General features: G+C 44.3%; 1 protein-coding gene across 2 annotated transcripts in view; it reads right to left on the bottom strand.

The window, feature by feature from the left end:
- Positions 1-13020, bottom strand: part of PSMF1 (proteasome inhibitor subunit 1) — a 43087-nt gene extending 30067 nt beyond the window's left edge. Inside the window, exons 1-3 of one of the 2 annotated variants that reach the window (XM_007962843.3) lie at positions 12718-13020; positions 6004-6156; positions 4139-4221 (exon numbers count right to left, since the gene is read on the bottom strand). In XM_007962843.3, the coding sequence (XP_007961034.2) occupies positions 4139-4221; positions 6004-6156; positions 12718-12846 (365 nt within the window). In that variant the 5' untranslated portion in view covers positions 12847-13020. The remainder of the gene's footprint in view (positions 1-4138; positions 4222-6003; positions 6157-12717) is intronic. The other variant, XM_037995015.2, reaches the window with a different exon arrangement.
- Between the last annotated feature and the right edge of the window lie 357 nt (positions 13021-13377).

The following is a 13377-nucleotide window of genomic DNA, read 5'->3' as shown; positions in this document are numbered from 1 at the left end:
ATGAGCTTTGATCTAAATGAGTAAGTAAGCCACTGGACATCCATGGGTAAAAAAATGAGCTGCTTGCTTGCCCAAGCTGGGTGCAGGGGTAAATTCAAATCCTCTTTCCTTTTAATGAGATCAGAGGGAGGCCTCTGATATCCCTAGGCATGTGTAAAATTCAGGCCTGATTAAAAAACCACCAGGTCCTGAAGGAGAGGTTCTCACATAATTTTTAAGACTTGGCAGAACAACTGCGACAGCCTATCATCTCATCTGACACAGAAAGGGTACAGCAGAATGGAACACAATAGGTTTATATCTTAGCAAATCACAGTTTGCTCACTGAGGAGCACAAATTCCTAGAAGAGTCAAGACATGCCACAATGACCTAACAAAGAGGGCTGCATGGAGGAAGCTATGGTTGAAAGGCATAGGAGGGAGAGAGGGCCTCTGATCAGGAGGCAGAGCCATACCTCAGCTTTCACCGCCCATTTCCACGGAGATGATTCCTGGTGATCAGATTTTTTTCCCGTTTGTGTATTTTACTAAGAGCTGGACTAAGCACTAAGCACTCTATGTGCTGACATCTCATTCCATTCTCAGAAAAACCCTGAGGTAGTACTATTGTGTCCTTCATTTCACAGTAATCAAAAAACAAAACAAAACACAACACGCATCCTCTCCCTCACACAAAAACCCCTCAAACAAATGTACTTAAAAAACAAACAGAGACAGGATCACAATTCTCTCTCAGTATTACTGAGCAGACGGAATGCTCTAATGAGCATGAATGGCCAATATGCCTAGGTTCTTCCACAGGTTTTGTCAATTTCTCTCCCAATGGAACTCCAGAGTGAAGAAGTCAAGAGACCATTCTCCAAATGTCCCTCCCTCACCCACTAAGAGGGTTCAGTGTCAGGGTGTGTGCAACACCCAGAGGAGCAGCATTCTGCTGGTCAGGCCTGGCTCATTTCCCCCTTTCCCCGCTTTGTCTAAAGTACACAAAAGAGACCCAAGCCCTGCCCTCAAGGAAATCACAGGCAAGGGAAGACCAACTCTAAGAAGGCAAATGTAAGATAACTACTGATTGATTAAATGCTTAAAAAATGATGTTTTCAACCAGGGCAACACAGCAAAGACCTCATCTCTACAAAAAATAAAAAACTGGCTGGGCATGGTGGCACATGCCTGTAGACCCAATTATTTGGGAGGCTCAGGTGGGAGGGTCACTTGAGCCCAGCAGGTTAAGGTTGCAATGAGTTGATTGTGCCCCTGTACTCCAGCCTGCCTGGGCAACAGAGGGAAACATGTCTCCAAAAAAAATTGTAAAATATTTTGAAGCTTTAAGCCTGGGGGCCAGAGGAAGCTTCTCTAAGGAACTGACATTTAAATTGGTAACCAAACGATAAACAGGAGTTGGCTACATGAGATCAAGGAGAGCACTTTATGCAGAGGGAAGCGGTCTGAAGAGGGCAGAATGACACTGTGGCTGAAGCACAGGGATGTGGGGAAGGCCGTACAAGGTGAGATTGAAGGGGTGAATGCTAGGCTTTAAGGCCTCATCAAGGATTGTGTTCTTTATCCTAAGAGCAATGAGCATTCCCTGAAGCCTTTTAATGGTGGTAAAATATGCATAAAATTTATCATCTTAACCATTTTTAAGTGTTCAGTAGTGTTAAGTACATTAACACTGTTGTGCAATCACCTACCATCCACCTCCAGATCTCTTTTCATTTTGCAAAACAAACTCTGTACCCATTAATTCCTAACTGCCCTCCCCATTCCCCTCTTGCCGCAGTACCTGGCAACCACGATCTACTTTCTGTCTCTATAAATTTGACTAATCTAGGTACCTTTTATAGAATCATACAGAATTTGTCCTTTTGTGAATGGCTTATTTCATTTAGCATAATGTCTTCAAAGTTTGTCCATGTTGTAGCATGGGCCAGAATTTCCTTCCTTTTTAAACCTGAATAATATTCTACTGTATTTACATACTACATTTTGTTTATCCATTCATCTGTCAATGGACAGCCAGGTTGCTTTCACCTTTTGGCTACTGTGAATAATGCTTCTATGAACATGTGTGTACAAATATCTTTTCAAGACCTAGTTTCAGTTCTTTTGGGTATATGCCCAGAAGCGGACATGCAGGATTATACAGTAATTTTTTGAAGAACTGTCATATTGTTTTCCATAGTGGCTGCACCATTTTACATTCCCAAGAGTGCACAAGGGTTCCAATTTCTCCACATCCTTGACAACGCTTGTTTATTTTCTGGTTATTTTGATAGTACTCATCCTAATGGGTGTGAAGTGGCATCACTGAAGGGTTTTAAGCCAGAGTTGTAACCATGATCTGATCTATGTCTGAAAAAGATTGGTCAGACTGCTATGAGGGAAATACACTGGAGGGTGGCATGCAGGAGGGGAATATGTAAAAGACCTCCTCACACAGAAGCTGCGTGGAAGAGGGGAGGAGAAATGAGGAGTGGCCAGAATGTGGAGGCCAGTGGTTTGAAATTCTGTGAGGACTGGAATAGGTTCAAACAGGGTATTGCTGATTAGATGCTATTAAATGCAACAGGGTTTCTGGGTAGTTCTGAGGTTCAGTTAAGGTTTCATAACTGTGCATTTATAGTGATGTCAAGCTTACTCTAAAACCCTGAGGATGGCTGGGCGTGGTGGCTCACACCCATAATCCCAACACTTTGGGAGGATCACCTGAGCGGGTGGAACACTTGAGGTCAGGCGTTTGAGACCAGCCTGGTCAACAGCAAAACTCTACCTCTATTAAAAACGCAAAAATTAGCTGGGTGTGGTGGTGCACACCTGTAATCCCAGTTACTTGGGAAGCTGAGGCAAAAGAATTGCTTGAATTGTCACACTGTACTCCAGCCTGGGTGACAGTGCTAGACTCCATCTCAAAAAAATAAAATAAAATAAAAAATAAAATCCTGCGGTGGTCAGTGAAGATGGGGGAAAATTCCCTATAATGGAATAAAGCAGACATAAATCAGCTTAACTATCTATAAAACAGATAACTTCATTGTACTGATTTTAAAAACAAGCACTAATCTAAGTACCTTTGGAAGACACTACTCTGCCTACATCTTTTGTGGGACATAGGTAAAAGACAAAAAGAACTGGAAATAAATCATTTGGAACTTTACTTAGTAGGTTTGTTCTTGGTAGGCACTGATGTCATTCAGAAAATATTTGTGTGTATTCTGGGATCAAGTAAATAAGTAAATATGTTGACGCTGTTGGGAATCAGGGTTCTCACCACAGGAGAAGGGACATATAAGTACGGAATAAGAGAAAATCCTGTAGTGTTATATTAAAAACAGAGGTGGCAATTTAAACTCATAAGGAAAAATTTTCCTAGTTCTATCTGCTGAAAAGGCCTAGAATGTACTACTGTATGATATCAACTATATGACACTCTAGAAAAGGCAAAACCATGGAGACAGTAAAAAGATCAGTGGTTGCCAGGAGTTAGTGAAAAGGGAGTGAAGAATAGGACCACGGATTTTTAGGGTAGTCAAACTATTCTGTGTGATACTATAATGGTAGACACACATTCTCATCTATTTGTCAAAACCCACAGACTGCACAACAGCAGGCTTGAGCCCTAATAATGATGTGTCAATGTAGACTCATCAGTTGTAAGGAGTGTATCACTATGTATGGGATATTGACACAGGGAAGCTATAAGCTGTGGGTGTATGGGACCAGGAGGTAATATGGGAACGCTCTGCACTTTCTGCTCAATTTTGCTTGTACCTAAAACGACCCTAAAGAAAATAATTTTTTTTTTTTTTTTAAGTTGGAGATTGGGGTTGGGGACCCAATGAGGTACACATTCTCCCAGGAGTCTGCTCTGGCTGAATGAGTTGGCCTGGCTCCACCTCTACTCTGCAGCCACCACAGCACTTGTGGACTCTTGATTGCATCACCTTGTCTCATGTGGCATTTCCTATGTGAGTCTCCTCTTCAAATACATAAAAAACAGAAAAGAAAATTAGGAAGTTGTGCCCAGAAATAAAAGGTTCTTCCATCCACCTTCCTTAATTTTCTGGACACATCTACCCTATTCCTTATATCTTGCCATTGGTTCTCTCTTTTCCAGGGAAGAGACATCATTTAGAAGTACCTGTGGAAGTCACCCAGGTGTTCTGCATCGATATAATCATCCAAGTTCAGGGTCAAGTCTGCCACTTGCTGTGAGCCATATTCCTAGATGAGTGAAAATAGAAAGTGAGAGACTGGGATATTTCTAGGCTAAGAGTGGGAGGGTGGAGGGAGAGTAACAGAGTCTTCAACCTAAAGAAATATTCACATATGTCCACAAAGACATATATAAGGACTGTTTATATAAAATACCTTCCTAAGGCTTAGAGACTTCTTTGATTTAGGAATACTGCCTTTCCAAGGCAGAGGCTAAAACACCTACTTCCCAGGCTCTTTCACAAAAGGGCTCAGGCATGGTAACTGAGGTGTTGAACTGATGCATCAACTTTGAGTTGGAGGTGAGCAACATGAAGAGGCAGACCCAGCAAGGGGCAGATATCTTGCTAATGAGGGTAGCAGCAGAGGCCAGGGGGTCATATCAGCAGCTTAACAGAAGGGTGCACCAGGGCAGACAGAATCAGCCAGTACCTAATACTGGGCAGTGTTGGTGGCAGCAGCGGTTTCCGGGGCATGATTTGGGACACTGCTTCTGGAAACCTAGCCTTAAACCTGTTTCAATGAGCTATCCTGGTTCTTTTCGTTTTGTTTTGTTTGTTTTGAGATACAGGCTTGCTCTATCGCCCAGGCTGGAGTTCAGTGGTGCAATCTCGGCTCACAGCAAACTCTGTCTCTTGGGTTCAAGGGATTCTCCTACCTCAGCCTCCCAAGTAGCTGGGATTACAGGCACCCACCACCATGCCTGGCTAATTTTTAAAAATATTTTTAGTAGAGACAGGGTTTCACCACATTGACCAGGCTGGTCTCAAACTCCTGACTTCAAGTGATCCACCTGCCTTAGCCTCCCAAAGTGTTGGGATTATGGTGTGAGCCACTGCGCCTGGGTGATCCTGGTTCTTTTAATAAACCCTTTTTGATTAAACTAACCCAAGAGGTTTTTGTTGTTTGAAACCAAGAATCCTATCTGACACAAGATCTAAATGTTCATCAAAAGGGAAAGGAATAAAGAAATTATGGTGCATGAGAAACTACATAACAGTTAAAACAAATAAGGTACATCTACATGTATTTCCATGTCAAGACCTCCAAAACATCGAGTGAAAAAAAGACAAAGTGCAGTATAATACATATAGCAGGATACTTCCACATGGTCACACACAAACCACTAAGAAAAAAGTTAACAAAAAGAAAGTCACTGTCCTTGTGGCACATGCAGTCCCATGGCAGAATAAAAGCAAAGCACAAATAAGTACACAATTACAAGCTGCAATGAGTGTCAGGCAGGAAAATAAAATGACGGCCTAAAGAGACATAATTTAGATTTTTTTGGCAGTAGGAGTGGTAGGAGTGGGTAGTCAGAACTGAACTTTTTGAGGAAGTCAAACATGAAAGAGAATTGTCCAGGCTGAAGGAATGGTGGAGGGCTGTGAGAGGGGCAGATGGGGGAGGGGAAGAGCCTTCCAGCATAGGAAATATAAAGCGCAAGGGCTCCAAGGCAGCAAAGAATTCAATTTATTTAAGGAACTGAAGTAGCCCACTGGAGTTACCTAAGTTTTTTCCTTCTATCTTGTCACTGAATAGATTTACCTTATTTAACCATTTCCCCGTTGACAGAAAGCCCCTCCTTCTTAATTCCAGGTGGTGAATATCTTTGTGTACAAAGGTTTTTTATACTTAGGGTTCTCACCTTAAGATAAATTTCCAGAAGTGGGATCACCGGGTAAGGGCTACAAGAACATTGGAGCTCTGGATCCAGACTGTTAAACGGGTTTCAAAACAGCCATTCCCATCCTCATCTCATCAGCAGACTTACGTGTCTCAGAGACTCACCAGCACATTGAGGATCATGCTGCTCTCCACGGTGATGGCTTTCACAAGGAGGTTTCTGGACCCATCCTTATACTCATACCGGAGGACATACAGGTCCTTATTGTTGTTCCACCCAGCTGGCAGCAGTTCTGACTTCTTATCATTGGGACCCGGCTGGGAAGACACCACAGTTGAGAGGAGAAAGATCATGACCTCAAAACACAGAATTATAAAGAACCTCACAAGATAAGCTAATCTTACCCGCCTCACTTCACAGATGAAGATGTGGAGGTCAAGAGAAATGACTTGCCCAAGATCCTACAGCGAGAGAGAGGTTTAGGGCCCAGGTCTCTGGGCTTCTGTTCTACTGTGCTCTCCCTCATATTGAGCTACCTTTCTGACACAGCATTGGAACCTGTCAAGAATCTGCAGTGTTGGTTTAATAATCATCTTTTCCCCATCCCTCTGCTAAGAATAAAGCCAGTCATCTTGAGGAACACTGAGAAGTTCTAAGTAGTGTTTTTCAAAGTTTGGACCTTAGGCTAACTACAATAGATTACCAAGGTGTTGACTAAAAACACAGATCCTAATACACCCTAACTGACTGCAGTGATGTACAAAAATTATAACTTCATAGTACACAAAATTTAGCATATGTACAAATAACAAAGAATTATAAAATGTCTCTACCACCAGCCTAAAAAATAGAACATCAGCAATACTGCTAAAGCCTTGGGTAGCAAACTCCAATAAATGTCCCTCCTTCCCCTTCAAGGGTAATCACCACTCTTAAACAATTTCTTTACTTTTCCCTAGAGTTATATTACTCTACATGCAACCATAAAAATCTATTGTTTCAAATATTTTTGAATTTTAAATAAACAGCATCACTTCTGTCATTTGCCTTTTCTATTTGATATTGTTTTTGGAAAGGCATCCACGTCAATGCATTTAACTACAGCTGATTCACATTCACAGCTACACAGCATTCTGTATGACTATGCTGCAATTTATACATGTACTTGTTGATGGTGACTTGGAGTATTTCCCAGCTTATTTGTTTTGCTATTATGAACAATGCTGCTATGAACATTCTTGTACACATCTGGTACATACATGGATAAATTTCTATAGAGTATGCATGGAGGAAAAGCTTTTAATTTACAAGATAAAGTTAAGTTGTTTTCTAAACAGTTACTGATTTATACTCCCACTAGCAATGTATGAAAGCTCCTGTTGATCCGTGTAGTTGGCAACATTGCTATTGTTGCTTGCCAATCTAGTAGGGGTAAAATGCTTGCCATTTTCATGCTTGTCAGCCTGGTGGGTGTAAAATACATCTTTTATTGTGAGTTGTGACGTCTTCCTTTTTTCTTTTTAAAAAATCCTAAGACTTTCCATACTAAAGTTTGAGAAATAGTTCTCAAATTATTTCTACAGGAAAAATAATATAGTGATTTCCAGGTGGGGAAGATTTCTTAAACAAGATTCATAAAAGAAAAAAAATGCTGCCTTTGACATTGTTTGTAACTGAAAGCTTCTGTTCAACAGAGACACTACTAAGTTAATAAGCAGCCACAGGCTAGGAAGACACATTTGCTATGGCTGCAAATGAAAGAAATTAATAACCTCTACATAAAGGGAATGCCTGGAAAATGAACAATAACAACTGGCAACTCCAAAAAGTGGCAAAAGATACGAACAAGAAAAAGAGCGGTTAATAGTATCTAAAGAGTTATTCAATTTTACTAGTAATCGGAGAAGCAGAACTGAAATAATGAGACACTAAGTCATACGATTCGGACTGTTATTACCCAGTTTTCTACTTTTTGCCAGGTGTCTGTGTAGGTGTGGGGTGAATGGGAATCTCTAGTCCCTGCTGGTGGGCATTTAAACTCGTACAGCCCTTTTGGGGAGCAATCTGGCAGTTTTTAGTGCAATTAGGTAAGCCGATAACCTATGATTTAAAATCCCTACTCCCAGAAGAAACCCTGTGCACAGGGTCCATAACAAAGGATCTTCATTATAGCCTTGGCTAAGGTAGCCAAAGTGGAGATAAAATGCAAAATATGCTTACAGTGGAATACTATTTATTCAGAAGTCAGAAGGAACAAACCAGATCTAATGATAGTATTATATATAAAATAAAAAATATGATTTAAAGGAAAGTTCCCCCCAAAATGAGGTTTACACTCCAGTACCTTTATGTAAAAATTTTAAAAAGCACAAAAAAAAGTTAGAATCTTTTTTCATGGATGTATATTTATATTGCTCACCATGGGTCAGGTGGACTGGGAAGATCTGCAGTCATGAGAATACAGCGGGAGGGAGTGGGACCGGAGATGAAGAAAATGGAAAAGACAAAGGTCCAGCAAAGCAAAACTTCACACACCAAGGACAAGGGGAGACCACACACTGAGAACTGCTGGCCTGTCCTCTTTGGTCACCCCTGGTGCTCAGAAATCCTTTGGGGAAAGAGAATCCAAATAAAATTCAGGATGTCACAGCTGGCATGGTTTAAAACCTAGCTGGATGAGGATGAAATTCACAGGCCTGAAGCACAGAAATGAGAGTGAGGAAAAACAAAAATGAAACTAATCAAACCATTCTTCTGAGAAAGAGAAACTATCCCCTCACCCCAAACTGGGTAACTTTCCCAAATATGTTTAGTGTTTAGCGTTATGGATTTGTTTACTTTGGAAGCCAGAAATTTGATGACATCCTCATCTTTGCTCTGTCAAAGGCCTTTAAATTTATATTATATCCTCCATGTACAGCATTCAAACCACCACACTTCTCTCTTGGAATATAAACAATTTGGTCTGCTCACCTCCCCATCACCTTTGGCTTCCAGAGTTACAGAAAATCCCTGAAGTCAGGTGAAACTGCTGTCTCTAACTGCAGTGCAACTGATGTTTCCCAGTAAACAGAAGACAGATCCTGGGGATATCAGGCCAAACATGGCATGCAACTGCCCTGTAAACCCTGACATCAAATATCAAGAGTCCCAGAAAGCCACAGTTGGAAAGTAGCCTAAGTACACAGTCACATGGTTTAACTTCCTCTGATGAAAAATCAAAGGCCTGAGGCTGAGTGCAGTGGCCTGTAATCCCACCCCTTTGGGAGGCAGAGGCAGGCAGATCACTTGAAGTCAGGAGTTCGAGACCAGCCTGGACAACATGGTGAAACCCCGTCTCTATTAAAAATACAAAAATAAAATTAGCCAGGCATGGTGGCGGGGACCTATAATCCCAGCTACTGGGGAGGCTGAGGCAGGAGAATTGCTTAAACTCAGGAGGCAGAGGTTGCAGTGAGCCAAGATGGCACCACTGCCCTCTAGCCTGAGAGTGAGACTCCATCTTGAAAAAAAAAAAGAAAGACAATTCTAAGGCCTGAGAGGGTCAGAGAGCTGACCAAGGTCTCAGCAAGTCAGCTGTAGGGTTGTACTTGGAATTCAGAGCTCCTGATTGCCCCAGGCTATGGCTAAAGAAGGTTTTCCCCAGCCAGGTCCATAAGATGGCCCTAAAAGAATAAAGATAACTGTCTTCCTAGGCAAAATCCTGGCACTGGAAGCGTTCTTTAATGGTCATGAGTTTGACCCAATGCCTCTGAGCCAAAATGCACCCAAAGAAACTTAAACAGATCATTTTGGGCATTTTCTCTCTTTCATCACAATCCTTACATTCCCCACAACAGAAAACAAAATTATCTAACTTATGTCGATGACCACCTAAGTCATCCCTTACCTATCCCCTTGCCACCTAAACCACTTGACAAAGCTGTAAAGTTCTTGCAAGGAGTGGTTCTGACATCAAGAAAGAAATCCACATTCTAAGATTGGATTTTTGTTGAAGCCAGTGGCTGCACTGGCCTTCTAATCAAGTTTTACGTACACAATTCCCCTATAACAGAGGAGGTAAAACCTAAGAGAAAGCAGACAATTTAGCTTTCCATTTAACTGTCAACTTGTGTAGTCAAGCATACACTCTTGGACCTTCCTCTCGTTATCACCCCAGAAGGGTGGAAACAGGAGATGGCAAGAGAAGCAACACAAATATCCTCTGAGCTTGGAAAATACAATCGAGTTAGCTGAGTTGGCTGGCCCCAGGCTGAAAAATTAAACCTCCTTTTAAATAAACTAACAGGAAAGATGCCTCTCCAGCTTCCACTCTGAATGAAAGTAGACTCAGCAGAAGTGACAGGAGGACAAGTGCAACCTGAGCCCCACTGGCAATCAAGGAGAAAAGGCAGAGAGAAGCAAAAATACACCATGCTCTAGTTTGCAATCCAAACACCCATTCCTTCAAGAGCATGCAAGATTCAGGAAGAAAGGTGGCAATGCCTAACAAAAACCCCATTCCCCAGGCTCCTGGGCCTCCCCAAAGATTTCTGAAACCAGCATCTTTTTCTGGCCTGCAGAAGCTCAAAAAATAGTACCATGAACAGAGAAAAATCAGATGGACCTTGGGGAATTGGTCAAGGACTTTTTTTTGAAAACAACAACAACGACAACAACAACAACAGAAAAAAACAGTATTAAAATGAGATTGTATTCTTTGTGTACATTTCATCTGAAAATTTTGCAGTCTTGAGTGTATGGAAAGGTGATAATGCCAGCTAAAAGAAGGTATCGACTTATGTGAACTGATGTTCCCAAACTGTCAAGTGATTCAACAGGATGAGTGAGGGTAAGAATGGTGGGAGCAGATTCACAGCGATTGATATTTATTTGTGGAATGGCAAGAAGAGAAGGGCATCAGGCACACCCTCTAGAACAAGTTCCGGAGCAGAGGTGGACAGGGTTCTGACAGTGCGGCAGAGTAGAAGTAGCTAGTTAGGGGTATGTAAGGGGAGTGAGGTACATGAGAAGGGACAGTGCAGAGCACAGCTGTTCCATCTGAAGGACAAGAGAGCTGAGGGCCAATGGAGGAGCTCCCAGGTCAAAATCAAATCTTACTCCTCTTCTCAGCCCCACTGTCCCCTGCACCATCCCAGATACCAGTTTCTTTGAAGAATCTAGGAAAAGCTGAAATAAAATGACTGGGGCAAGTGAAGAGCTGCTCAAGATTAAAAAGCTGGAGTAGGACAAGTGGGGAGACAAGATTTCTGTTAGGGGGACTATGCACTGAAACAGGGGCCTGACACTGAAATGTGGGGGTGCTGTCTCTACCTGGTACTAAGGTCTGAAATGCTGAAAGGCATTTGGAAGGTATGTGGAATGAAGAGCAGCACAAAGAGAAAGGACAGGGACAGATGTGTTTGGGAAGGTGAAATGGTTCCTGCTTCCAGGTGTGTGTGTGTGAAAGGCTGGCTGTTCTTTTCCATCCTCATCTCCAGTCATAGAGCCCATTTGAGAGATGAAGTATGTGTGAGTTTGGAGGTGGGAATGGGGATCCTGAGTGCGTACCTGGGGTCCCAGTGAGATAACCGAGGTCGGGGGCGGGCGGGGGAAGAGCCAGAAATCCCTGACAGTTCTTAGGCTCTGGTTCCTGCTGAAGGAGGTAAAGTGTCAGAGGGGTATCGTGGTCTTGGTCTTTAGTTCTAAGAGACAGAGAAGAATAGGGACAGCAGTGACGGGCAGGGGATAGGGGATACTTGCCTAAGTGCTCAGAATGTACAAAACAAGTTTGAAGACAGGTCCCTAAAGCTATGTCAGGAGAGGAGAATTAAGACTCTATTTGAGAAGCTAAAAAAAATGATTAGAGGAGTTGAGGACTGAAGCAGTCAAAAAGGAGAGGAAGGGTGATGGGGTGGTCTGTTTCCCATGGCTGGTCTTGGTTCTGAGAGTGAGAGAACGGTGACAGTGAGGGGCACGCATGGAGGCAGGCCCAGTTGTCCCAGCAAGCAGATGTCTAGGATGATGTGGATGTGGGGGATGAGGGTCACAGGGAAGAGACAGGAAAGACAGAAGAATGCTACAGCAAAGAATTAGTGAGGTGGGTTGGGCCCAGCGGTCCTGGAACTCGGTGGGGATGACAACAACGTCCCTAGGTGTAAGAGGTGGAGCCTGGGGATGGGAGTGGAGGGGGCTGGCCCTGTGGGGACAGCTATAAGGAGAAAATCTTATATGACTCTCACATCCAGGCTGTATGTGTATACGATTCTAGGGGAGACTGTTTCCTAGAGCTTGAGCTGGGGATGGCAGTAGCGAGTGGACTACGCTGGGCCCTTCAGTGAAGCGTGAAAGGCATTCGAACTCTCTGGGCCCATGCTAAGGGGTGAAAAAAGGGCTGTGGCCTGGGGTTGAGTAGGTCAAAGCTCACTCCGGGGCCCGTACCTGTGCTTGGATCCAGATGTTTGGTGGAGGCTCTAGTGTGGTATGAGAGCGCAACTGAGTCAGTCCCCTCAACCCGAGGCTGGGTGGGAAGGAATTCAGAGGAGATTAGGTGGGTGAGGCGTGCTCTGGGGAGCTAAACTCCTGTCTGGATTCTTTTCCATTCTATGGAATGCTAGGTCCACACAGTCCTGGCCTGAGTGGCTGCCAGGCTGTGTTGAAGCGAGTTTCTGCCCTTGAGTTTACAAATCATGTTGTGCCAGCTGTGCTGCGAGGGACTCTGGGCTGGGTTGGAGCAGGTGAGCAACCTCCGACCCGCAGGTTTTACCAACGCTGTCATGTGCCCCAGGCCCTGCATTGGGAAAGGCGGGGAAATCGCGCGCTCTGGACCAGGCCTCCGGGCCTCTGAGTTTGGACAGAAGACAGTTCCCTCCTCCACCCTGGCCGGCTCCGTGGCGTACCTGGTCACCGACACCCAAGCCGTAGTAGCCGTGTGTCACCATTTCCCAATGCAAGAAGCAGACGAGCGCGTCCTGCGTGCAGGTGATGGCCGGCGCTGCCGATGCGAACAGTACCTCCAGGCCCGCCATGAGCGCCAGCGACTTCGGCGTCTGGAGGAGAGAAGGGGGAGGGGGTAGTGCAGTGAGCCAGCTCCGCGGCCGGGGTAGCTATAACTCCGCTTCACTCCTGCGATAGCTCTGCCCGAGTCTACACCTGAGACCAAGATGGAGACGCCCGGGGGCGGGGCGGGGCGGGCCGGGGCCGCCGGAAGTAGCCCCAGGAGCGGGCGCAACTGCGTGAGGCGCGCCGGGCTGGCAACGCGAGCGCAGAACTAAAAGGTTCCGCCAGGGACCGCGCGGGGCGTGGCCCCTCAAAGCCGGAACCTCGGTCTTCGCCGCGGCCCACAGGATCGCTTCACGCAGGCACAGCGCCCTCCAAGAGGCCGCCTTGCTGAGAGCCAGACTTCCCATGCACAAAATGGGTTATGCTAGGCCGGGGAAGGGGCTGGGAAATGTGGCTAAAATACATTCTTAATAATCGTTAATACGTACGCAGTGCTTACTACCGGCCACATTATTCTAAATGCTTTACTTGTATTCATTTATTTAATCTTCACAACC

This window comes from Chlorocebus sabaeus, chromosome 2 (assembly GCF_047675955.1).
Source record: "Chlorocebus sabaeus isolate Y175 chromosome 2, mChlSab1.0.hap1, whole genome shotgun sequence".
Taxonomy (NCBI): Eukaryota; Metazoa; Chordata; class Mammalia; order Primates; family Cercopithecidae; genus Chlorocebus; species Chlorocebus sabaeus.
Note: the sequence above shows the minus strand (reverse complement) of the source record. Positions and strands in the feature narration are given on the sequence as shown.